The sequence below is a fragment of the Bemisia tabaci genome, chromosome 9, assembly GCF_918797505.1.
Source record: "Bemisia tabaci chromosome 9, PGI_BMITA_v3".
NCBI lineage: Eukaryota > Metazoa > Arthropoda > Insecta > Hemiptera > Aleyrodidae > Bemisia > Bemisia tabaci.
Genome location: NC_092801.1, coordinates 34,477,778 through 34,502,545, shown reverse-complemented (window position 1 = coordinate 34,502,545; position 24,768 = coordinate 34,477,778). Strand labels below are relative to the sequence as shown.

The 24,768-nt window shown below is 39.3% G+C and overlaps 1 protein-coding gene across 1 annotated transcript in view; it reads left to right on the top strand.

Moving 5' to 3' along the window:
• The first annotated feature begins 13,117 nt into the window (after positions 1 to 13,117).
• The window catches only part of LOC109036112 (fatty acyl-CoA reductase wat), a 90,609-nt gene continuing 78,958 nt past the window's right edge, over positions 13,118 to 24,768 (top strand). The window contains exon 1 of the mRNA XM_072304359.1: positions 13,118 to 13,654. Within this exon, the coding sequence (XP_072160460.1) occupies positions 13,615 to 13,654 (40 nt within the window). The 5' untranslated portion in view covers positions 13,118 to 13,614. The remainder of the gene's footprint in view (positions 13,655 to 24,768) is intronic.

Genomic DNA, 24,768 nt, shown 5'->3' with positions numbered 1-24,768 from the left:
CCGGTAGCATTATCAATGTATGTGTGAGGATGGGAGAGTGTGCGTGAGAGGCAAGAAATGAAGTAAATGTTTTGTGAAGTTAAGTGATTGTAAAAAGCTTAAATTTTATCTGCAAGTATTCACGATTCATGGTTACTACAAAGGTCGACTTGTTCCATTGGTTTTTTTGTTATTGCCTGACAAAAAAACTGATACGTACGCAACAGCACTTCGGTTTGTCGTCAAGCGCTGTGAATATTTAGGTTTAAAGTTCCAACCGAAAAAGTTTTTTTGGACTTCGAAGAAGGTATACACAAAGCAGCTCGTTGAGTATGGCCGAATGTTAGACTTAAGGGATGTTGCTTTCATCTTGGGCAGAGTTGGTGGCGCCACATACAAAAGTGCGGCTTAGCGACCGTGTATTAAGACTCTCGATCTGAACTCAGTAATTATTTAAAATATTTCTTCGGCTTGCCATTTTTAAGTGAAGGAGATGTTGACGATGCCTTCGTATTTTTATTTATTTCCACTACTATTCACTGTTCACCAACGCAAATACAGTGGGACTCAATTCACCTACGGGGGATTAATTGACGGGACTCAACTTAGCCTCAAAAGATCGTTTGGGACTCAACTTACCTTTTCCCTTATTTTTTTAAGTAAGTTGTAATGTTATGTACAATGCCAAATAGAATATTATGAGTATGTGGCGGCCAATCGGCCCACTGCGGATTGGGTTAATAATTTATCTGAGGTTAGGGACGAGATGAGGGGAGGGTATATCATTATTTGGACGCTAGGAAGAGGGGATTTATAGCTAGAGAACAAGACTTAAGAGCTTGGGAGGCAGTTAATGCAATGGTGAGAAAACTGCCCAAAGGAGTTAGTTAGTAGTGGCAGGAATTTATGATAGAATCGACATACAAGAACAATAACAAATACATATAGTTAAGTACAATAATAGAACTTAAAATGAGTTGATTTGGTTTTTTTGTTTCTCTCTCTCGTAGAAGACAAACGAATGGCAAGGAAGTCGGTGTGTGTTATTTTACATGTAAATAAGTATTGCCCCTTACTTACTCGCATACTCTACTTTTATGTAATTTTAAGAACAATGCGCATCATCCTTGTTACAGGAACGAATTTACGAGGAAAAAACGGGGGGAGTGTTACTTATTGTAATTTATTGGCTCATTTGTCTGTGCTATGAAAAGATCTGAAAGTCCACCGAGACTAAAAATAAACAGTCATCTTTTCCTGTAATTATGTTGTTGATCTATTTGTTTAGTTGTGTTAGTTTTGTTGTTGTACCATCAATGAGTGGAGACACGCTTCAAGACGAGCATCTCTGTTAATAGTCGTCAATAAATCATGATAAAAATTTCATTAAAAACACAAAACCGCATTGCAGTGCATGCTGATATGAGTGAAAAGAGATTTTACGTTTAAAAAAACAACAAGAGATGGCACACATTCAATGGAAAAAACATTTGAAAAGACAAGGGAGTATAGAAATGACGAATAACTTCGATAAGAAATTTGCAAGGGGGAGGTAATTAACTAAACTACAGCCCTGCACACTATAACATTTTCACACACTTAGTTAAAACACTGTTTCTTTTAGTTTGAAAAAAACTACAATTGCTGATTCAAAAAACAAATTGATGCTCTTTAAGAAGCAGTAACTCATTATTGTTGCCGAAATCATGTATTAGTAGGTAAGTATTAGTTTGCTCCATGAGACAATGCGTCCATAAAATACGCTACGGCAAAATTTAACGATATTTTGTGGGAATATTCCGAGATATGTTGCTTAAAATGGCCTGTGTTACACTATCAAAACTAGCCATCAAAATATCAAGGTCAGGTGTGACTGGCTTATTCTATAACTTGAACCAATCACAGCCCTTGACTTGACATTTTGATGGAGAGTTTTGATAGTGTGACACATACAATAGAGTAACGAGAGGAAGAACAGAGAGGAGTCACAAATCCAAGGAGGAAACACAATCCAAGGAAAAATAAGTCGCAAAAAGGAATGTCACGGAGGAATGAATTTGACAATTTCAAGAAACTTTGTCGCGAACTTCTATAACTCAATCCTAGCCACTATATTTCGTCAACAAGTGATAACCGAGCAGAATCGAAAGATTTCCAACGTTCGGTAAGGAGATCATTCCCTCACCCGATGCCGTATTTACACAATTTATAACATCATACACACTGGGAAAAAAAACACATTGGATCTAGAGTCTTTACTCTTAAAAACATCGACAAGAAAAAATACTCTTGATTATCGGATTTTTGCTTAAATCAAGAACCAAGCCTCTTAATTTAAGCGGATTTTCTTTTGATTTAAGCAAAAATCTGATTGAATCAAGAGTATTTTTTACTGTCAATGTTTTCCATAGTCTAGACTCTAGATCCAATGTGTGTTTTTTTTCCAGTGCTTAATCCATCAAATCAAGGCTTATGAGGAAGAGGTACACTCAAAGTAGGTATAACTCATACCTAGATTTGTACAAAAAGTTGATGTATAAGGATGACCTCGCGCGCGTAGTTCCGCTTGGTAGAAATAGGCCCAAATAAAATAAGCGCAGCTGCAGTTATACACACAAAAATTGGTGTTGCAGTTGTACTTCATGCATTTTTAAGATGCACAGATGCTGCTTCCAAAGCACTTCTGGAGATAGCGCATTCAAGAATGCACTTGAATGCACTTCTAATAATTCCAATCCACACTGACGCTGCGAATCGGATTATCGCGGGCAATCAAAAGCAGGCACCCGACATAGCGCCCTCAACATCGTGTAGATACTTCAAACGCTACACCGTTACACATACGGTTCGATGTGCACATTGCCTACACTGCGCCTACTAAAGTGAACATCACCGTGTTTCAGGGTGTACACTATCCGCTCGCGTTCTACGAAGCAACATTGAGTTGTTTCTCATAGAATAGATGTTTTGTCTCCAGAGCAAAAGATTGGTGCTTAGGAGAGGACACTGGAAAAAAAAAACACATTGGATCTAGAGTCCAGACTTTTAAAAACATCGACAAGAAAAAATACTCTTGATTATCGGATTTTTGCTTAAATCAAGAACCAAGCCTCTTAATTTGAGCGGATTTCCTTTTGATTTAAGCAAAAATCTGATTGAATCAAGGGTATTTTTTATTGTCAATGTTTTCCATAGTCTAGATCCAATGTGTGTTTTTTTTTTTTTTTTTTTTTTTTTTTTTTTTTTTTTTTTTTTTTTTTCCAGTGCATTAATCCATCAAATCAAGGCTTACGAGGAAGAGGTACACTCGAAGTAGGTATAACTCATACCTAGATTTGTAAAAAAAAGTTGATGTATAAGGATGACCTCCCTGAAGATTATGCAGATGAGTTCGACTCACTCGACGTTAAAGTAAACGACGAGTATGCCACTCTCACGGCATTTTTGCTTAACTTACTCCCGGACGATACCTCCCCCTCTACTCCTTTAGCGAATGACACTACTGAAATGCATTAAAAACTAACACACAACGAAGTAAGCACCTTTGGCATACCATCACATTATTATACAATGGACCACAGAGATTGCAGTTTGCAGAATAAAGAGGTTGCCCATTTCCTTGTGGTTTTCGATTGAATTATTCGGACTATTTTTGTGCAGTATTTTAATCTTTGAAGGAACTAACACTCGATTTGGAGGCCTCAATCTCGGACATATTCGATGTTTGTCTCCTCCTACACCGAAAAAAAAGTGAAGCCGATTTAACCTTCTGGATGTGAAAAAGGTGTGCGAGAACTTAAAAAATGCTGATTTACCCGCTGCAGAAGTTACTTTAGCAATGCCAATATGTAAAACTATAACTACTGTGGTAGGTAATTCAGCATTTTCGAAGTTTCGCGCACTTTTTTTCCATCCCGAATTTTACATTAACTTTGCATTTTTTTCGGTGTTGCTCACCTTCCTCAGACGTGAAAAAATGCAACAGTGGACCATTAGACAAGGTACGAATTTCAGCATTCTGATACATGTTTCATAACAACTACAATTTCACGTAGAACACGATGCGCACAGCAAAAATTACCGCAATTAACTCCTTCCGAAGATATTTAATGATTCTTGATGCGTGAATTGAAACCACCCGCTCATGAAAACTCAATGCTCTACGTGATTCACGTCGCGCGCTAAACGTCATGACAGTCTCTGAGATATAAAAATCTGGCAACCCCAATGTTGACACTTTGGCTCAGCTGTAGCAAATTGCTTATAGTTTGAACAACACATGGCGGGAAATGAACATTGCTCGATTGAGAAGCTTGCTGAAACCGTTGTGGTGCGCGATTTGACTCGCGTAGAGCTTTGAGTTTTTTGTAAGCGGGCAGTTCAAATTCCTCGTAACCAATCATGTGAAATAACAACGTTAATATCTTACTCAGGAGTTGGTTTCAGTAATTTTCGTTGCGCAAATCGTGCTCTACGTGAAATTCTGGTTAAGGAACATGTATCAGATTGCTTAAATTCGTACTTTGTCTAGTGGTCTATTAATACGTTCGTCTAAAAAAGTGGGGATTCGTGCCTTAAAATACAACTTACGAGTACTTTGGACATTTCAAGGACCCATGCCATCAATCGACAAATGCAAGTAAGTATGCAGAAGGCGATGAATCAGAAAAGAGAAGTGCTTCGAGAATCAATTTACATCTCGTCAGGCGAAAACCGATATCATAAACTGGACGTATTTATGCTATAAAAAAGACTATGTGCATCGGGTTTGCGGATGACATGTTTCCTTCTGGCATAAAAATGTCCAACTCTCATTCGTGATTTTAATTCAAAGGAGAACTGGTCCGTTGAATTACTCTCTGTACGCGAGAAAGGAAGAGGATAACCTGTCCCGGAGTTTCTCTCCTTCCGGGATTTGCGGCGTTGATATACACTGAAGCGGCATATTATCTAAGAAAGTTCGCAATAATAAGTACACCCCCTCCCCCCCGATGGAATGCCCACGGGCGGTTCCGGAGCTTCACTAGATTAGATCTTTTAATCTTAAGATCAATGACGTATTTAATTTGTACCATCTTTAATATGTCTATGTATCTCTAAATATCTAATAAAGCATTTAAAAAAAAAAAAAAATAAAAAAAAATAAAAATAAAAAATAAAAAAAAAAAAAAAAAAAAAAAAAAAAAAAAAAAAATGTACCCCGAGCCGGGAAGGTACTTAATGTACATACTTAATGGCAAGGTCGGAACTTCATTTCTGAATTAGCAGTAATTAGGGTCTTAAATTTTAGTTTTTTTTCATCTTTTTTGTTTTTCACTGTACTTATATTGTCACCAAGTTAAATTAATTACATATCAGATTGAGCTAAGTAGGCAGTGGTGCCAATCGTCTGATCTGATTTCTTTCATTTCTGTTATAAATAGTTTATGTTTTACTACTTTTACCGCACGAGGCTAGACCTCTTGGCAAGGATTTTTGTAGTATGGCTTTAACTTAATTACTGTATTATGTATTTTCTTTGATAATAAATGAAATCTGAAATCTTAAGCACCATACGGGGCCTTTTCTCTTTAGAATTTCATGCACGGTATGATGGACGTATCGATACATTTCTAAAATCGATTCCGGAGGGGTAAGTGGTTTCAGAGAATAGTCCCGTTTTTCATCCTGCTTTAGATAAGTGTCCAGTTATATCTCAGGGTAGTATTTATATGTATTATTCATATTAAATATTTACTTGCGATATATATAGTATTAATATTATGTAATGTTTATATGTTGTTTTCAAGAATATTGTTTGAAATTATGAAGTGACCCTTTGAAAGATAACTTCTACAGGAACAATGTTTCCCCGGATACATTGTAGATAAAGATTCGAAATATCGATGTCTTAATTGAAGGATTTTGTGTTAATTGAGAGAAAAATGTGAAAATCACGTCTGCTTAAATGAGAGAAACAGCCGGTTTACAATCAAATCAAGAAGAAGCAGATGAACGCTTACTTTTGCTGGTAAATCACGCAGTGAAGCTAGGAATAAGACTTGTTGTGTTAGTTTCATCCGATGATGATACATTAGTTTGCGCAGTTTGCGGTCTAAGGTTTTTTAAAAGGTCTAAAAAAATTTTAGCCATAGGCTATGAAGTAGACGCTGTGTACAAACCTAACGCTGTCCATGAACAGGTAATAGACCCAGGGAACCTAGGAACATCCATGAAAACGCCAAATTAATTCTCATTGCTGGATCAAACAACACGTGGAACCTATCAGTCGAATCGGAGAACCAAGGGTCAATTCAGGAAATCTTTTCGAATTTATATTTCAGTAGAATCATACATACAGACAAAAAAGTAATTTATGTGGCAATCCCAAAACGTTTCAATACCCAAGACAACGAAGCCGTCAACCGAGCAAATCGTAAATTAAACGGAAATTTTTTTTTAACATTTTGCACAAGAATCAAAACATCAGAATTATCGAAAATGATTGGGTGACGCCAGAATTGATACTATAGATAAAAAAAATAAAATAATAATAGATACATGTTTTTGAGCGTTGATATTCGTGCTGGGTGCTATTGCAATGTATTGTGACTAGGTGAATATATCGTGATGCGGTGGAGAAGATTTTTTCCTCTCGGTATTTTTCAATTTTATGTTTATAACGTAAGCGCTAATATTAGGTTGTATTGACAATGTAATATGGATCTCCCTCCCCTCTTTGCAATTATCACGATGACGAAAATTCGTAAAAGCATTGAGAAACTTAGGATGCCCTGTTTGCACCGACTCAATGAAATTCAAACCGGTCCAAGACTTTATTATTCTTAGCGAAGAAAAAGATAGGGGTGGTCTCATAAACTCCGGCTAAGGATTGTCCAAATATGAGGGAATGACCAGTAAGATGAATTAAATGATCCTCACCCATGATACATGGCTGCATATTTAATTTTGATAGCTAAATTACTATGTTTACTCTCACTCTTCTTTCACTCTCTGCCGACACTCTAGTGTTGGCAGCAGTGTAAATCATGAAGTACTTGTACAAGCCTGTTCTTTGCGAGAAAAACAAATAAATTATCTCGTCTTGTGGTTTTATATCGTATTACCATTTCCGCGCATGTTGCTTATGACATTCCATCACAATAGATTTACAGGGTAAGGTTTTGCCTACCTGGAAAACTTTAAAGGGGCGCATCATTAATATTGAAATTCATTACTAAAATTTATTTAAACAAGCCGCACCCTAGTTTTTCACTCCGGTTACAATCTGAAAATCGTTTAACATATGATATATTTCAGAATTAGAGACAAAGAGGTATATTTTGGGCTGGTGTTTTACAGATTGTTCGTCGCGCCTCTTAGATAGCTCAACATTCCACAACGCTGCGGTGGACTCACGGGCCGAAACAGCTTCAGAGCCGGGAGATGGAGAGCTTTCAGACTTTATGGATGATTTATTACACTTACGTTCACAACTGAATTGAACTTAGTCTGCGGGTGATTTCGATGGTGAACAGTGTAGCGGGCAAGACACGACGCCTGTCATCTTTCTTCATCCCGAAATATCAAACGCCCAGCGAGGTGAACTATAAATTGGGACCGGTTTTCCAATGCAGAGCAAAGAGGTATTACAACAGATAATTTACGGGGTTTCAGTATGACCGGGGAATGTGAAATAGTCTTACGAATTTTTCCCTGTACTTTACATGTTTGGGGTTGAACTGAGGAACTTAAGTCATTCAGGGAGGATTTATGATTATTATAGAATTGTTATATGATCACTTCTTGCAGTTTTCTTACTTAAAATTCTAGTGGAGTGAACTTGATTTGGATTTTTTTTTTCTTTTTTCTTTTTTTTTTTTAAATCTTTATTTCATTTCTCCTTGGATCCTTGATCCGCCAGTTAGACTTAAGTTATGTAAATAGATGTTCAAGTAAAATTACCTGATACTGTAAAGTAGGAAAATTATTACATCGCTTAAAATGAATAAAAAATCCAACTTTACCTGTTTTTCTGCGACAAACAAGTCAGATCGTTGGACAAATCTAACGGGCAGATTTGTATGATTTTTGCGGCTACTGATGGAAAATGGTCCCTGAACAATAGCCGCTCCACATGGATTAGAGAACAAGGCCCTGTGAAGAGGGCCACATAATGCACGAAGCGCCCTTTCGGGGTTGGGCCGCGTGACGGCCAGGAGGCGTAGCCTCTGATTGTCTGCAGTCCGTCAATCCCGGGACACACTGCATATCGGTAGACTACACCAGAAGGGGCAGTTCATGGGACGAGCCGGATAACTAGGTGAGTTTTCAATGTATTTTTCGAAGGAAATACACTATTTTTTTTATCTGATCCCAAAGTGAATCAACAACTTGTCTTAATCCATGGATATTTTCATTTTATCATTCACAGATACCGTAGATTACACTGGACGAGGTGGTTCGTGTGACTCGCCGGATAACTAGGTGAGTTTTCACTGTATTTTTCGAAGAAAAATACACCATTTTTTTATCTGTATCCCAAAGTGAAAAAATAACTTGTCTTAATCCATGCATATTTTCATTTTTTCATTCACAGATACCATAGATTACACTGGACGAGGCAGCTCCTGTGATGAGCCAGATAACTAGGTGAGTTTTCAATGTATTTTTCGAAGGAAATACACTATTTTTTAATCTCATTCAATTCTGAATCAACATGTCTATTTGTGTCATGAGCGAGTGTCAATTAAATATCAATGGCATTGTGGTTATTCAATCCATAATATAAAAAATTGAGTAAGATTAAACGGAAAAATCCGAAACGTAAGAAGTCAACCCCCCCCCCCCCCCCGCCGCACCGCACAACTGAAGCTGCGTAACGACAACAGAGGGACGCACCCACTTACTGGAATGTTATGTGCTTTATGGACGATTCCTTTAACATGACGCGACATTAAAATATTATCAAACAAACAAGGGAAAAACTTCCGGAGCACAGTAAAGGACTCACCGGGTATGAATTTCCCATGAGTGCAAAGTGAGAGGAAACTTTATTGGCAGAAGAGAGTCCCGAGTTAGAGTGTTCCCGAGAAGTCGCTGTGAGTGGTATGCCCGGGATTTCCAGCTTTGTCGGGTCACGCACAAGCGAGAGGACCGGATCCGCAAAGGCAAAGGGCGCGCTCGAATATTACGTAACGTAGAGTTTTTCAGTTTTCGTACCGCGGCAGTCCCTTCGCGGCGCTCTCCTTAGGCAACCTTGAACATCCCTTCGATTCACGTAGTCCAGAATAAATCCTTTTGCCAAGTTGATATCCATGATATCACCCGACACAAGGTCCAACCTTAGTAGATGGTTTTCTTTTACTTTGTTCGCACTTATTTTAAGAAGCCCTAAATACTCTTGTTAAACTGTAAAAAAAGGAGCATAATTAAGATTTAATATAATATTATTATTATTTCGGACAAGGACGGATGATTTTTTTTTTCTTTTTTTTTCTTTACCAAAATTTTGGAATCTCGATCGTGACGTATGACTCAGATGTCTAGAACAGTGTCTAGAATAGAATCTGAAATTGAAAATTTGAGTTCAACTAGAGTAGACGATTTGTCTGTGTCTCATGACCTGCGTGCATCACCACTATTGACGGAAGAATGTGTGATATCTTGAGTGGCAATAAGTCACCTCAAACGTGTTATTTGCGTGGCGTTATACCTGTTCAAGTGAATGATATTGCAGAAGTTCTTAAAAGAAGGCCAGCGGGTTGATTATTGAAATTGATGGACAAAGCGATGGACAAAAAGGAAACAGAAAGTATGGAGCTATCCTGGTTGAAATGTGTGGTTATATAGACTAAGAAAGAAAATGATGGACTAACTGTCGGGTTTCTCGTGGGTTGTCTTTAGTTAGTCTATTACCTACTGCCTTTGTCCATTGCAACCACCCGCTTCCACCTATAGGATCCTTCCATACCCCTTTTGTCTTCTTTGTCTATGGCTTTGTCTATCAACTTCAATAATCGACCCGCAGACACCCACCAGTTGAGCTGTGCTCTCGGTGAGGGATGGAGCTTAAATTGAATTATTGTTAATATGTCACAGAACTAAAACAAGGGAATTGAATTGAAGTGCAGAAGAGACCTTTGAGAAATTCCAAGTTTCTTAAGAGTATGATCTCTCCCCTACATCTTAAAATTTAGACTTTAGATTGGCTAATATACATCGCGTACAATTAAGACTTCAAAGAGTGGCGCCCCGAAACAGGAGAGCAAAAGTCTTCGGAAAAACCCGGAAAAAATTGATCCAAAAGAAATTTAGGGGTCACTTAGGATATCGAGTGGACAAAGAGACGTGAACTTGTTCCTCTAGTCAAGTATTGTTGCGGTTTTTGCGGCACACTGGTAAAAAAAATCTCTTGGACCAATGCCGCGGTGCATTGACTTAAGAGTGCAGTTTCTTGTCGCCGGATTTAAGAGTCTTGAACTCTTGTTTCAAGCGGATTTTGCATTGATTCAAGCGGATTTTGCATTGATTCAAGCGGATTTTGCATTGAACAAGAGTTCAGACTCTTAAATCCAGCGACAAGAGACTGCACTCTTAAACCAAGAGGATGTTTTTACCAGTGCAGGTATGAGGATGGAGGTGGGGAGGAGGGGTATTCTCCATGTATGGAAGTGTCCCAATTAATTAATTTTTTCAATAAAAAAAAAAAACAAATGACATGCGCGTTAAATCTCCACCATAATCAAATAAAACAGAGACTTGGCATCCCTTATTTGCGGTATCTTCACTATGAACCAAAGACTGAACGTTAAACTGGATTCCTTGTCCCGAAATGATCCTAAATGCCAAGTTTTGAGAAGATTCGGCGATAAAAATATTCTTCAAATTAGGCGATTGCCCCGTTTTGACGGTTTTTCGTCCCGATTTGCGCACTCTGACCGCTATGATCGGCCTGGTAGTTAAAATATTCATTTTACATGTTATCACGTATTAATCGTGGAAAGCATAGGCTTTCAATAAATATATTGATGAATAGTGTACATATCAAATTATTGTAGATGTGTTCGGGCATTTGCAAAAACTCTTGACTAAATAAGTATGAACCTAGTTAAAATATTCATGTGTGATTTTCGATAGTGATAAGCAAGGGTACACCCCCTGACCGCTAGTCGATCCGTTAAGAATCACCAGGACACTTAGACTACTACGGATATTGTATGGATAAAAATATTGAGTAACTGTCCGGGAATTTGCAAGAACACCTTACTTAGTTTGGCAATTACTTACGAATAAAATTATATTATTAATTACATACTTATTTATAATAATAATGGCATTATTGGCAAAATGGCGTAGGAGACTTCCAATTCTGCTAAAACTGTGCAACGTGGTTCTCTAGTTGTATGTAACTTATTCAACAGTACTGCTATGAATTTTTCCCTGAATCTGTTCCGAGATTTTCCTCACTATTGTCAGGAAGTAAATCTACTGTGAATGAATGGAAACTGCCGCGAACACTATACTAAAAGTTGCGCATTCTTAGCGGCATTGCAAGGCTTGAGGTTTTCAACAGACATCTTACTCCTTTTACTTCCTCTCCTATGCAGATTTTCTGTGGATTCAGTGCGGAAGAGCGCAAGAAAAAGTAAAAAGTTCCACTTCTCTTTAACGTACAAGTAAATAGTGAATTTCCTTTCAACCTCCTTTTTCAGGATTCAGTTTCGATTGACAGCGCCTCCGGTATGGATTTAGATTTATTAGATTTTGACAAATCAGGAAGTCCAAATATTGAAGATGAAGACGCGGCAAATGTCGTTCTGCAGCATGCAGTCGCAGAAGATGCAGATGTGATATCCGAGGTAAAATTCTAGAGGCTAGCTCACGTATTTATGAATACAGGGTGGGCCTGCCTAAAGTAACTGAAAAGTGACTACATTTTTTTGGAACAAATAGAGATGAAAGGTTCCGGTTTGAACCATTGCTAATGAAGCACTAAGAGCAAGCAAATGCACAAGACTGACAAGCCTGACAAGATTCTGTATTCGCTCACACTGAAAAAAATCCCAGCAATTAATTGAAAATGTTTTAAACAGAATTAATATTGATAGCCGTGTTTTACAAAGATTCTACTGTTTTTTTTTCATGGTAAGAATGTAGTTTTGGTGGAAAGTTTCGCTAAAAATTTTCTACGTTGAATTTATAAGTATTTAAGTAGAAAGAAAGGAGAGAAAAAGAGAAAGGAGGGTAGGAATGGGATAAAACTTGAGGGCCGAAAATTAGGCCTCCCCTGAGCGACCGTCCCCTTTGGGGCCGGTCTCCGACATTTTCCACCTCTGGGCACCCCCAAACATGAAGGTCTAGAACCGCCTATGTCTGCGATATAAATATCTAACAACCTCGATCTTGATGCTTTGGCTCAGCTGTAGCAAATTGCTTATAGTTTGAACAACACATGGTCGGGAAATGAACATGACTCGATTGAGTAGCTTGCTGAAACCGTTGCAGTGCGCGAGTTGACTCACGTAAAGCTTTGAGCTTCTTGTCAGCGGGCAGTTCAAATTCCTCGTAACCAATGTGCAATAAAAACGTGAATATCTTCGTTAGGAGTTTGTTTCATTAGTTTTCGTTGCGCGAATCTATAAATTCGTACCTTGTCTAGTGGTCCATTAAGAGGATAGCTACACTGGAAAAAAAAGAATCTTAAATTTGCCGCCAAGAAGTATTTCTTCTTAAATCAAGAATTTTTCTGGTTAATATAAGCTACTATCTTATTTAACCCAAGCATTATTTTTCTTGAATCAAGAAAAAGTCAGCTTAAAGCAAGAAAAAAAAATTCTTGGCGGCAAATTCAAGAATCATTATGCTTGATCCAAGCTACTTTTTTTTTTCAGTGTAGAACATTCATGTGCGTTATCGATAGTGATAAGCGAGGATACGCCCCCTGACCGCTAGCCGGCCCGTTAAGAATCACCGTGACACTAAGACGACTACGACCTCCTCCGAGGTTGCGTCACCGGTGAAGCTCCAAGCTCAAGGCTCCACGCCAGTCCGGAGAGCGACATTGCCGGAATGCGCGGAGAATCACGGGGCGGACCGACGAAAGCGCGGCAACCGGTTTCGCGGTCCGCGAAGCTATAACTAGGCGCGTAAGCGGCGCGGACTCCTTCAAAGCTCGATCGCCGACGTCTGGGAGTCTGTCGCTGGACAAAGCTCGGAATCGCCGCCGTGGGAAAAAACGAAACCGAGAGTGAAGGGGAAAGAATCGTACGGGAATCGTGAAATTCGGCGAAGAGTCATCGCGGGGAAGTTCGCGTGTCCTTTATTTTCGAGCAACCGGTTCGGAGTCGTCAACAAAGTGTTCGCCTTGCGCTTTTTGGAAAGCTCGAAGTGTTTCGGCCGTGTTTTGAAAAAATTTCCGGTCGAGCTTTCAGACGCGCTCGACGTGGCCGTTTCCCCGGAAAATTCGCGGACGGAAAACCTTGCGGGCTCGCGGTTCGAAGTGGAGTGCTGCGAATTTCTCACTAGTGTGGTCAATGCCGTAAGGCGTGCGGTCGAAAGCGCTGCTTTTTTTCGGTTCGTCCGATTTTAACGTTCTCGTTTTGAGATTTCTTCTGTTTCTCGTTCGGGGTGAAGTGAAAGTGAATAGTTTTCAAGATGACGGAAGTTGCGAAGTATAAGGATGAGCTTTTGACAGGTACGTTTAATGAAAAATATTATTTGCTAGTCCGGATGAACTAAGAATTGACGGATTAAACCACGTCATTCAGTTCTATCCATCAAATTTCAACAGTCCCAGCTTGTATTATACTCAAGTATCTGAAATTACCGGAAGTATGTATGCTCAACGAAAATAGAAATGCACAACGCTGTGATGAGACTAGAAAAAGTAAAGTAAGTAAACTAATAAGTAGCGCATACCTAGGCGAAGCACATAACAATTTCACGAAAAGCTACCAAACCACATAAAACAACTTTTATTGGGGATATCTATTATTAAAAAAAAGACAAAACGATCATTAAATGAAAAATGTCCATACTCAACACATGACTTTACAGAGCTAGAGTAATCATTCATATAAACTGTATATTGTCGTATACTGCCTGTATAATATATTTGCTGTGCATATGAGTGAAAGAAAAATTATTATCATTGCTGTGTAAAATCACACAATCTACATTAGAGGTTACCTGATTCGTTGCTTTACCAAAGATGCAGAACAATTTCAAACCAAAGATGCAGAACTGACACAAACTATACCTCATTTTTTAAAAGGAAATAACTGCTCTGTTTATTTCTAAAATGTGTCGGAGTTTTGGGGGTAACCTGACAAAGGAGAAGAGCTTTACAGTCTTCTAATAACGACACGACACGATTCGCTGGAGAAAATTTTACAACGTTGAAAAGTGTGAGGAACAAAAAATTTTATCTCGTTCTTCAATTTTCCGTGTTCGGTAAATTGGCCGAAAAGATCATAGTAAGGAAAATAAGAAAATGGATGGGGGTAAAGGGAGCCGTAAGCGAGAGACAATATGGATTCATGTTTCCGTGTTCGGTAAATTGGCCGAAAAGATCATAGTAAGGAAAATAAGAAAATGGATGGGGGTAAAGGGAGCCGTAAGCGAGAGACAATATGGATTCATGTTTCCGTGTTCGGTAAATTGGCCGAAAAGATCATAGTAAGGAAAATAAGAAAATGGATGGGAAAAAGGGAGCCGTCCACGGACGCTTTGAATAAACTAAAGAAAATAGTAAAGACCTCAGACAAGACGTACGTGGCGGGGATTTTTGTTGATGTCAAGGGGGCATTCGATAACGCGTGGCCACCTTTAGTACTCAGCGTTTTAAAGGAATTTGAGTGCCCGGGAATATCTACAAACTCATAAGGGACTATTTAGATAGGAGAAAAATTAAGGTAGGGAAGGTAAAGGAGAGATTCATGTGGCTGGTCTCAAAGGGTTGCCCACAGGGCAGCGTTTTGGGACCAGTCGTATGGCTGATCCTGTTACATGATTGGCTTAGAAGGGAATTCGGGGATAACGTGCACATACTGGCATATGCAGATGATATAGTAATTCTCGTGGAAGAAAATGCAAGAAGAAATGGCAAAATGCCTTGTTTCTGTGCAGAGACAAGGCGGTATTCTGACTTCAGATCGTATGATTGTTTATTCTCTACTGACGATAGGTGACTTTACGGAAGACGTTATATTCGTAAAAATTTGCTCTTTCATTTCATTTCATTTTTTTTTTTTTAAATTTTACATGGATAAAATAACGCGACATGAAGTGTATGTAAGCATATTTTGAGGTAGAAATACGTGTACGTGTTTTGCCTCGCGGATGTTCTTTCCCGCGCTATGAACTTCCGTCTTAGATCCTCGCTACCTTCGTAGTGTGTATGTTTCGTACGTCTCTAAATTCACTTCCTCCCTCAATCACCTCTTGTGTCTAAAAACAATATATGGTAATTTCGTAATATTCATAACAAAAACATCAAAATTCCTTTTCCAAAATTCATCATCGCGTTACCCGTAACCGGTTACGACTGCCTCCGGTCCGGTTGCCGCGAATGGCTTTCCGGCTGATCTTTTGAGAAGACAAGACAACAAAATTCTTTCATTGGTTGAGGAGTCCGAGTAGTTCTGATTGGATGATTTTTACCAAGATAAGTCTAATTTTATCATACATTGTCTTGTTTTCTGACATATTTTATTATTTTATTGCAAGGAAACAAGCATATTCTGACTTGAAATTTTATGATTCTACATGAGCAACAGAAAATTTACACTAAGCTTCATGACAATGTGCTCATTCAATTTATATGAGAAAAAACATGACAAAACATTCGGCAAACGTTTCTTGTTAAGTGCGTACAATCCAGTTTTCAGAGTTGTTACTACCAACGGAGTAGCCATGGGAACCAGGTGTAAATTATCAAACGTTTGAATTTTGCTCAGGCAAGGAATACTATTTGAGGATTAACAGGAAATCCTAATCTGACGTAGACCACAAATGAGAGGAACAAGCGAACAAAAAATAGGGAAATGAAAAATACAATATTCAATCAGGCAAACTGATGTGAATAAACTGAGAGGTGTAGGTGTACTCGATTACACGGGACACCGAGGAAGTCTTTCCGGATTAAAACTTGTTTTTAAACTTCATTCAACACGCAATCAATACTTGTAATCTTGTATTTTGGCTCTCTCGTGATGACTGAAGTATCGACAAGGAAAATATTACAAGAAGTAAGGTGAAGAAGCGTCGGTAGAATTTACCATTGTAAAACCTAGCAGCCGAAAAATTCAGCAATAAATCAACAGTTAGAAAATATTAAGGTAATTAATCGATGCTAACAGAAATATAAAATTACTTACGTTTGGGCCACGTATAACACAAAGGTACCGAGCCACACCAGCTATTGTCATATTTAATTGGGCAAATCAATTGTTTACATGGGAATGGTTGTGCGGATTTTTGTGCGTTCAGTGAATTTCCGCTTAGTGCGAAGCTGATTCCTCAACATTTTCAACAAAAAATCCGCACAAATGTTGTCTTGTAAAAAAATGAAATGACCCAGTTTTATTTGGCAATAGCTGATGTGGTTCCTTTCTGTTGAAGGTCCAAGGCTGCGGTCCATTTGACATGCTGTCCAAGCATATCAAAATCTACTGAATTTGTTCGAACAGCGATTGGTCAACACTAGGAGGCAATTAAAATCGATGCTCAATAAGCAGATCGTATTTTCATCATTTCGCGGGTCCTCCTTATGCCTAAACAAGATTTAATACATTTTTTCTCTCCTTAACGACAAAAACGTATGTTTGTCACACAGTATACAAACCAATCTCGAATTTCCAAAAATTTTTAATGACTCGACTTTAAAAGGCTTGAGAGTTTTCCAGCGACCAAATGGGTAGTTTACCATTAAAATATCCTTCGAAAAAACGAAGACTCAAGGATACAAATTTCCACTGGACGGTTAATTTTCCCGCGTAACGATGGCTCGAAGCTACGGCTCCAGCTCCCGGAAGTTTCGGCATCTGAGCCCGAACGGATAGTAAGTCTATATAGCCTTACGGCATTCATAACTGTACTCAAACATACATTTTCATCGAGTGAGGAAAGAGTTTGTAGAGTTCGGCAACATTTGAATGATTATACAGGGTGTCTCTTTTTTTTCATTTTGGAAAGTCCTGATGAAATCCTGATTTTTCGTGAAATCGTGATTTCAAAATTTTTCCAAATCCTGATTTTTTGCGGCGAAAAATTAGGCGAATGTGACTCACAAAAATAGCTCGATAAAAAAACCGATCCGACGACCATTTTTTCTCAAATCCTGATTTTACGACCGATTTCTCCTCAAATTGATTAAAGATTAATTTGAGTATTTCTGTTCTGGTTGAGATAAATTTGATTATGGTTTTCGTTTGTTTAAATACTATTCCTTTTCTGTTGCTTTTATCATGGTAATCGTTTGGTTTATAAATATAATTTTTCCAAGTAAATTTAAATTTTTTATAAATCACATACATCTTATCATCTGTTTAATTTTGGTGTTGGTTTTATTTATTCTAAATTTGCCATTAGTTTCAATGATGTAGTTATTTTAATTAAAATTAGAACTACTGGAACTAGCTTTTCGGTAATTGATAAGATATCATTTGATAAGATATTGATGAATTATACCCTGATTGACCTCAAATCCTCCTCGGACATCTACCACCCGCACCCGCTGAAAGAAGAAAACGGTTGTTCAAAAAAGAGCCGAAAAAGCGCAGGCTCTTCTTAGGGTATGCACGTACCTGGATCCTCACTATAGAGGTCGACTACCAGAGACGGAAGTAGAAAAGGCGCGGATCAATATCTTAGGTAAAATTTCATCTTTCGATTACATGAATTTTTTTTTGGCGCCATTAAACTCTTCGCATTACCGTAGAAGCCAATTGCGTTGGGAAAATCCTGATGCTAGACACCCTGTTATACAGCGTTCTTCTTCAGCACGTTGGAAGAGGTGCTGCCGAATAAAAGCATCACATATCTGGACAGATTTTCCCTCATTGACGTCAGAATGCACGTTTACTTTCTCCGAGTGAAAGCTTTCGGAAATATAGGACAAATCAGCGCTGCTAAGCTCTGACGAGCCGCGGTCGGGACCTTGAACGGATTTCCAACTTCAGAGCTTTGCTTTCAGCGGCCGTGGCCGAGAATGTTTTATAAACAAAGCGCGACGCGAAGTGCGACTCGCGATGAAGCGCCGACAATTTTTGGAGAAGATCGAAACCGCGATTGCCCGGTTTAATCGTCCGTCAACAAAACCAGCGATTTACGCTCATGGAAATGAAAACGAGTTTCCTCGCTCGCGCCAACGCGTCTCGCGGAAAATCACCGAGGCGGCCAACGCGATGTAACCGCGATGCGTAACTGCGTTTGGCAACATCGAAGTTGAAGGTGAAGTCTTAATAGGTCTGTTGTAAACTTTTGTAAGAGCAGGAAGGGAAGTTGTTTCTTGCGGTAAATGACTAAAAATCAGGACGAGCATCGGGAAGGTGAAAGAGTCACTCTTTATTTCAAAATCTACCTGAAAGTGTGTGACAGTCGAAACTTTCACCGGTTACGCTGGTCAACGCGGGTAAATTTGCCTGCAAAATATAGATGATTGATTCCGGGTGGATTTTCAGCGCTGGTTCCGCAATCAAAATTGAAGGTGGAATGTTTAAAAGATGCGTTGTAAACTATTGTAAGAGAAGAGAAGTTTTTACTCGCGGTAAATGGCTTAAAAACAGGACGAACATCGGGAAGGTGCGAAAGTCACTCTTTACTTACAAATCTACCTGAAAAAATCATGAAATTTGAAACTTTCGCCGGTGACGCTGGTAAGCACGGGTTTTGCCTGCAAAGTACAGTTCCGGGTGGAATTTTAGCGCTGATTCCGAAATAGACCTCCGTTTTTCTGGGTCAAGTCGATGTTCCCTTAAGGTCGAGCTCCTTCAGAAAAAATCAATTCTCCGGAAAGTCTGTACACGATGATGGAAAACTAAGTTGATTTTTGGAGCAGCAAAAATTAGATGTAACACGAAGTGGTTCAGTTTCCTATTGGAGTTACATTCCTGTTCCGAGAATCGAGGTTTTTCCGGAAAAGTAGTCCTTTCCGCCCATATATCACCATGTAAAACATATACGATTGCTATGCGTCGGAAAAGAGAAAACTTTGTTTTCATAGGTAACAAGTGAAGATACCCGAGGCTTCAACATACGCTGCGTCACTATATCTTCCTGCTCACTATGTGGAATTTGAAGGGTTTTCTGAAAAGATGGAGTGTGCTATCAAATTCTGCAAAACAATGTCAAAAATCTAATTTCAGACTAACTATAACAGGTGATTTGCGTTGGTTTTCATTGCACAGTTCAACTCAAATTAAATAATTAACTGTTGAAAAGTGAAAGTAGTGAGTTTTAAACAGATATACTTTTTACAAAAGGTGTCCAAAAAGTTCCGAGACTTCTGTAACTCAAAAACCAAATTAGCTAGAGACTAGGTAAGCCCGATCGATTTGTGCCGCTGAATTAAAAAATGACCCTAGTTTTTTTCCATCGATAAAAGATTTGTTGGAAAAGCTCCATTTTATCTTAAATCCCAATTAACTGTAAATTCAATACGAAAATTACCTTAGGATTTAATATTTTGGCAAGGTGCCAGTAATTTTGTTGCTCGAGATGTAAGCAGGTAAGCTGCACAATCCTAGCAACATTGGAATGCTCTTGGTACCCTTTTACAAAATGCAATCCATTTGTTCTAAAGATTTGGACAGGATTCTCCGGGATCAACGAGTTTCAAAAGACAACAGGCGGAGAATTTAAAACGCTGTGCTGAAACGTATCAAACTCATCGATGTGAGGTTTTGCGTCCAAAGAAACGAAAGCAAGATATTCTATGAGCAACGGAGGAGGATTGTTGTTCGCTTTGTTTTTACATTTTGAGTCTTACTACCAAACCATGTTAACCGCAGACACTTGATATTCAAATGAAAAATGAGAGACGAATTACGCACACGCCTCATGAGTCGGGAGCGCAATATGAGAAACAGAATTGAAAATAAACCCGGCAGCCCGACCTCAGACGTATAAAACTTGAAGCAATTACCAACCGGGAAAGTCATACTTTCAGAAAACTTTTTTCACGAATCAACTACACCGCTGAAAAATTTTAACAAACCGTAGGCTTCAACTTTCCATGCACTGAAGTTCTGAGCATTCATAACTCCTCACCCCTCGCCGCAATTTCAAAGCTGCGACCTTTCTTCTTTTTTTATTTAAAGATTGCAACACCACTGCTTCCGACGACTGTTTACGCACCTTGAGCAGAATGTTAAGCACAATGTTGGCACTTCCGAGAGGAATACTTGATTAAATGATTATACACTCAGGGAAATCTCACTGATCACTAGAGATAATTTAGGCGTGAAGGCACTGTATTGCACTGTTCCTATCTTGTGCTCGTTGCCAACACAAAAAACTGCGGGCGTTTTGTGGAAATACGTTCCTTTCACCGGTTCGGATTTTAAGTACCGTGCTCATAATAATACCTTCAACAGCTTCTCACCTATACATTATAATGTATTTAATTACAGGAAATTCCAAGCCGACTTGGAAATTGTATACGATAGGTATTAAAGGAACATTATGTGAGAAGAGAATGGAATTGCACCTAGATAAAGTTTTTCCAAAAGCAATAAAACATTTTCCCTTCGAACTAAGTGTGGTAAGCAGGTACGATCCTACACTTAGGAACACTTACGTAACTCGCAATAATTTCCCTTCGTATTTTTTTCCACGTGGATACACATTTTTTCCCAATTTACGCGGTTAAATTTTACCAAAGATGCGAGAAAACTGTTCGTTTAAGTAGGTTTGGGATATCTCATTAGAGATCTCCTTGATCCTTTCCAAGCATCAGTGCATATCATACATGACCTCTTTGAGGAGCTAGGTGAGGAACTACTTTGGACCGTATTTATTCGGCGAATTTTTGCGACTGGATTCGGTCAGTTGTATTGCCGGTGGGATTTGGACCGATCAGAATCGAGTAGGTAATTTTCAACCAAACTCTGAAGAAAACGAGCCAAAAAAATATATTTAATTTGTCCAATTGATCAATACAACTAGACTTATTCCACGATACGATATATCATATAAATTATAGCACAGAGACACAAAAATACATTACATGTACTTTTCACACTTCACTTCATCACCAACACCTCACCGATGTTGATGTTGCTCACTGGAAAAAAAAAAACACATTGGATCTAGAGTCCAGACTCTTGAAAACATTGACAAGAAAACGGACACTTATTCAATCAGATTTAAGCTTAAATCAGATTGAATCAAGAGTATTTTTTACTGTCGATGTTTTTAAAGAGTCTGGACTCTAGACAATGTGTTTTTTCCCAGTGCTCAATTGTTTTTGTCGCACAAAACGCCGCAATTATGGAAAAATTGGCTTCTCGAGCTTCAGTTGAGAGTCTTCCTACCATCCACTTTTCGATCTACCTCCGGAGGTGGGTCGAGAAAATTCGGTTCAGACCCCGGTTGGTGCTGAGCTCAACAGACTAGTGGATTGGGCTGAAAAGAAACGTTCTTCACTAGGAGTTTGTTGCATAAAGTAAACCAAATTCACTCGCGAGAAATCGCCTATTTAGTATTTCCTTAATCCGCTCAATTTCCAAGAGTTAATACGGGGCGATTCAATGAGAGAAAAAGTTCGGTCATATATGAACCGAATGTACGGTGTACAATATCGACCGTATTGCTCGATCCACACTGGGGGGGGGGGGGGGGGGGGGGGAACACATTGTATCTAGAGTCCAGACTCTTAAAAGCATCGACAAGAAAAAAAAACTCTTGATTCAATCAGAATCTGGCTTAAATCAAGAACCAAGCCTCTTAATTTGAGCGAATTTCCTTTGATTCAAGCAAAAATCCATTGAATCGAGAGTATTTTTTCTTGTCAATGTTTTCAAGAGTCTGGACTCTAGATCCAATGTGTTTTTTTTTTTTCCAGTGTTGATAACGCACAGTGGAAAAAAAACACATTGGATCTACAGTCCAGACTCTTAAGAACATCGACAAGAAAAAATACTCTTGATTCAATCCGATTTTTGCTTAAATCAAAAACCAAGCATCTAAATTTGAGCGGATTTCCTTTGGATTATAAGCTTAAATCTGATTGAATCAAGAGTCCTTTTTCTTGTCAATGTTTTCAAGAGTCTGGACTCTAGATCCAATGTGTTTTTTTTCCCAGTGCATGCGACCGCTCTCTCGGTTCTGAGAACCGAAAAATACGGCCGAAATTAATCAGAGTACCTTCGGTTCATGAATGACCTAAGTTTTCCGTTCAAACGTTCCTTGAGGTTTCAAAGATTGCTCTTTCGAGATGTTACGTTGATGAAGTCCGTAAACCTCTGTTGATCACAGTGATGATAACACAGTAGCTCCCCCGAGGAAGGAACCTTTTATGGAGGGACTTACGCTTCTGAATGCGGCTCTAAGTGATCGAAAAATGCGGCCGAAATTTAACAGAGTACATTCGGTTCATATGACCTAAATTTTTATCTCAGTGTAGTTTTTCGTTCAAACGTTTCTCGAGGTTTCAAAGATTGCTCTTTCGAGATGTTACGTTGATGAAGTCCGTAAACCTCTGTTGATCGTAGTGATAATAATACAGTAGCTCCCCCGAGAAAGGAGCCTTTTATGGAGGGACTTACGACTCTGAATGCGGCTCTAAGTGATCCGCGGAGGCAACCCCGCGTGAAAGTCATTTCACTTCGGACGAACGAAAAAATTGCTAACATGAATGAGCGCGGGAGAAGTTGACGAGAATTTGACTGAGCTCGCTCGCGAAGTCGCGCGACGGAATCGAACCTCCCGTTTCGATATTCGGCTGCTTCACGCCACGCTCCACGGACATCGCGCGACGCGAAGTTTAGGCGCCATATCGTCACCTTCGGGCAAAGTATCACAAGCGCCATGCGACGTTTAAAAATTTCCGCCGCCATTTTTTTTTTTACAGAGAAATTGTTCAACGAAGCTGTCCGAAAATTTCACTGAATTTTCTTTGTGCTGCCGATAAAATTTAGTGAAATTTCCAAACAGATTCAACCAACAATTTCTCAGTAAAGGAATAAAATGGCGGCGGAAATTTTTAAACGTCGCATGGCGCTTGTGATACTTTGCCTGGAAGGTGACGATATGAGGACTTATCTGTAACAATAGCGGATGTCGAGTTTTTACATTGTGAGAAAATCGCGTTTGAAGTTGCCGAAGCTGTGCACTTTGCCGTCCGTAGAACCAAGAGGATTCTTGTAAAGATTTTCATGAAGAGCATCCCTTCCTGTAAAAAGCACACGTTATGCAATCTATATGTAAGTGAAAAATTAATGGAGTAACAGCGATTCGAAAAAAATAGGACATCTGCTGTTTTTACTGAAAACATTTTTTTATGCATGAAACAATGTCTTCAGGGGGGTTAAGGCTGGTGAAACGATTGAAATGAACTTAAAATAAGTCAATGCTAAGGCATTAAATACAATATAACAAAAAACTAGACCGTTGGTAAATTCTAGAACAAAAATAAGGAACAAATTGTAAAATCAGTTAAAAAATCAACAATTCTGGCGAGACTGTCCCGATAGGTATAATTTGAGTGTCAGCTATAGCCCATGGTCGGTGCGCGGGCAGTTATCGCAAGCGGATTCGAATCTCCACCATATCCTGCCGCGCCGGCGGGGGAGAATAGTGGATTCTCACATCCGCTGTTTTTCCAGTGCGTTTGCCCCAATGAGTCGCGCGATCGACTTCATGCCGCGCGCTAGCAATGAAACCGCGGCTTGACGGAGGTCGAGGCCAGGGGTAAAACTGCGATAGATCGGCGTTGGCGATGCGGACTCGCGGCCCTAAAAGTAAAGTTTGTAAATCAGAAAAGTTGCGGGAAGCCCCCGCCGCGGGCCCCGAGCGAGGGGAGCGAGGTTACCGCGGGAGTTGAACTCGGATTAAGGTATACTCAAACTTGCGCCGCACCGCGCTCCTCAAATCATTTTTTTCAATTGCCCCGCGAAAATTAGAAAATTCCGCCCGGGAAGCAGATATTTTGGAGAGCCCGAATTCGTCCGTCCTAGCGATCGGAATACGAGGTGTTGATGTAAAAAAAAAAAAAAAAACGTGTGGCATCGATCAGTTCCGAGGATTTTATAAGACTTGCACACAAAATAGCCCTAGCCTTTGGTTGACAATGGAGATGTTGCATGTGTGAGGAATTTGCGATTTGACCATTGATTCTTACGTAAAAGTTCGCGAGAGACACGATGGTGCCTCTGGTTTTCTCTGAAATCATCTCCCAAGCTCAAAGAAAGCTCTCAAGTTGAGGCCAAAATGGAGGAGATAAATCACGCTATCCTGAGAGTCCACCTCTACATCAAGACAAGCTCTCCATGCAAAGATAGGGAGCAAATACATTGACAGGGCTGCCACTTTATTTGGGGACTCCAAAACTGAAAACGGCATCACTGCTAATGTATTTGCTCCCTATCTTTAAATGAATTACAATAAAAATTTTAAAAAAACGCTGAAAACCTGAGCCCTGAATGGTGAGTGGCGGTCGGATACCGGCCGTCACCATGTAGGGCTCAGGTTTTCAGCGTTTTCATAAAAATGTTGTTGAATTTCTGACTGAAAATGACTGAAAAGCGTCTCGGTTTTTATTAAATGATTATTTCAGCCTTATTTCCCGTTTTCCCTTGTTTCCCTGCT